The 2507-nt window shown below is 49.7% G+C and overlaps 1 protein-coding gene across 1 annotated transcript in view; it reads left to right on the forward strand.

Annotated features, from left to right (window-relative positions):
* The window catches only part of plcg1 (phospholipase C, gamma 1), an 88665-nt gene that overhangs the window by 17212 nt on the left and 68946 nt on the right, over nt 1-2507 (forward strand). Inside the window, exon 3 of the mRNA XM_016453378.1 lies at nt 270-422. Coding sequence (XP_016308864.1) covers nt 270-422 — 153 coding nt within the window. The remainder of the gene's footprint in view (nt 1-269; nt 423-2507) is intronic.

The raw sequence follows: 2507 nt of genomic DNA on the forward strand, positions 1-2507 counted from the left end.
GGTTCGTGAAAAATCACAGCTACTTTATGCAGGCTGTGTGCATTTTACTGTGGACTGACTGTTTTGAAACTTATATGGTAGTTAAATAACCCCTAGACCTCAGTTATTGTGTAAAAAGCCAGGAAATTTCAGTTTTGACAATATGGGACCTTTAATAAAAACCTAAATGTTTATTTCCTGTTGTGATGAAAAAAGGGTATTTCATTGCAGTTTAATCCTTTTTCTGAATTGTTTGGTTTACTCCAGTCCGTCTCTCGTGTCTCTTTCAGTTGATATTCGGGAGATTAAGGAGATCCGCATGGGCCAGAAGTCACGAGACTTCGAGCGATATGTGGAGGACTCGACCGCCCGGCCCGACCAGGCCCACTGCTTCGTCATCCTCTACGGCACAGAGTTTCGGCTCAAAGCGCTCAGTCTGGCAGGTAAACCATAACTCTGCTGCTGTGCATCACTTCTGCGCGCACACACACACACTCTCTCTCTGACTCACACACACACTCTCTCTCTGACTCACACACACACTCTCTCTCTGACTCACACACACACTCTCTCTCTGACTCACACACACACTCTCTCTCTGACTCACACACACACTCTCTCTCTGACTCACACACACACTCTCTCTCTGACTCACACACACACTCTCTCTCTGACTCACACACACACTCTCTCTCTGACTCACACACACACTCTCTCTCTGACTCACACACACACTCTCTCTCTGACTCACACACACACTCTCTCTCTGACTCACACACACACTCTCTCTCTGACTCACACACACACTCTCTCTCTGACTCACACACACACTCTCTCTCTGACTCACACACACACTCTCTCTCTGACTCACACACACACTCTCTCTCTGACTCACACACACACTCTCTCTCTGACTCACACACACACTCTCTCTCTGACTCACACACACACTCTCTCTCTGACTCACACACACACTCTCTCTCTGACTCACACACACACTCTCTCTCTGACTCACACACACACTCTCTCTCTGACTCACACACACACTCTCTCTCTGACTCACACACACACTCTCTCTCTGACTCACACACACACTCTCTCTCTGACTCACACACACACTCTCTCTCTGACTCACACACACACTCTCTCTCTGACTCACACACACACTCTCTCTCTGACTCACACACACACTCTCTCTCTGACTCACACACACACTCTCTCTCTGACTCACACACACACTCTCTCTCTGACTCACACACACACTCTCTCTCTGACTCACACACACACTCTCTCTCTGACTCACACACACACTCTCTCTCTGACTCACACACACACTCTCTCTCTGACTCACACACACACTCTCTCTCTGACTCACACACACACTCTCTCTCTGACTCACACACACACTCTCTCTCTGACTCACACACACACTCTCTCTCTGACTCACACACACACTCTCTCTCTGACTCACACACACACTCTCTCTCTGACTCACACACACACTCTCTCTCTGACTCACACACACACTCTCTCTCTGACTCACACACACACTCTCTCTCTGACTCACACACACACTCTCTCTCTGACTCACACACACACTCTCTCTCTGACTCACACACACACTCTCTCTCTGACTCACACACACACTCTCTCTCTGACTCACACACACACTCTCTCTCTGACTCACACACACACTCTCTCTCTGACTCACACACACACTCTCTCTCTGACTCACACACACACTCTCTCTCTGACTCACACACACACTCTCTCTCTGACTCACACACACACTCTCTCTCTGACTCACACACACACTCTCTCTCTGACTCACACACACACTCTCTCTCTGACTCACACACACACTCTCTCTCTGACTCACACACACACTCTCTCTCTGACTCACACACACACTCTCTCTCTGACTCACACACACACTCTCTCTCTGACTCACACACACACTCTCTCTCTGACTCACACACACACTCTCTCTCTGACTCACACACACACTCTCTCTCTGACTCACACACACACTCTCTCTCTGACTCACACACACACTCTCTCTCTGACTCACACACACACTCTCTCTCTGACTCACACACACACTCTCTCTCTGACTCACACACACACTCTCTCTCTGACTCACACACACACTCTCTCTCTGACTCACACACACACTCTCTCTCTGACTCACACACACACTCTCTCTCTGACTCACACACACACTCTCTCTCTGACTCACACACACACTCTCTCTCTGACTCACACACACACTCTCTCTCTGACTCACACACACACTCTCTCTCTGACTCACACACACACTCTCTCTCTGACTCACACACACACTCTCTCTCTGACTCACACACACACTCTCTCTCTCGCACACACACACACGCACACACTTGCACGCACGCACTCACACACACACACTCGCACACACACTCACTCGCACGCATGCGCACACGCACACACACTCGCACACACGCACCCTCACTCACACGCGCGCACACACACACTCGCGCACGCACGCA

The sequence above is a fragment of the Sinocyclocheilus anshuiensis genome, unplaced genomic scaffold (genome assembly GCF_001515605.1).
Source record: "Sinocyclocheilus anshuiensis isolate Anshui unplaced genomic scaffold, SAMN03320099.WGS_v1.1 scaffold2253, whole genome shotgun sequence".
Classification (NCBI taxonomy): domain Eukaryota; kingdom Metazoa; phylum Chordata; class Actinopteri; order Cypriniformes; family Cyprinidae; genus Sinocyclocheilus; species Sinocyclocheilus anshuiensis.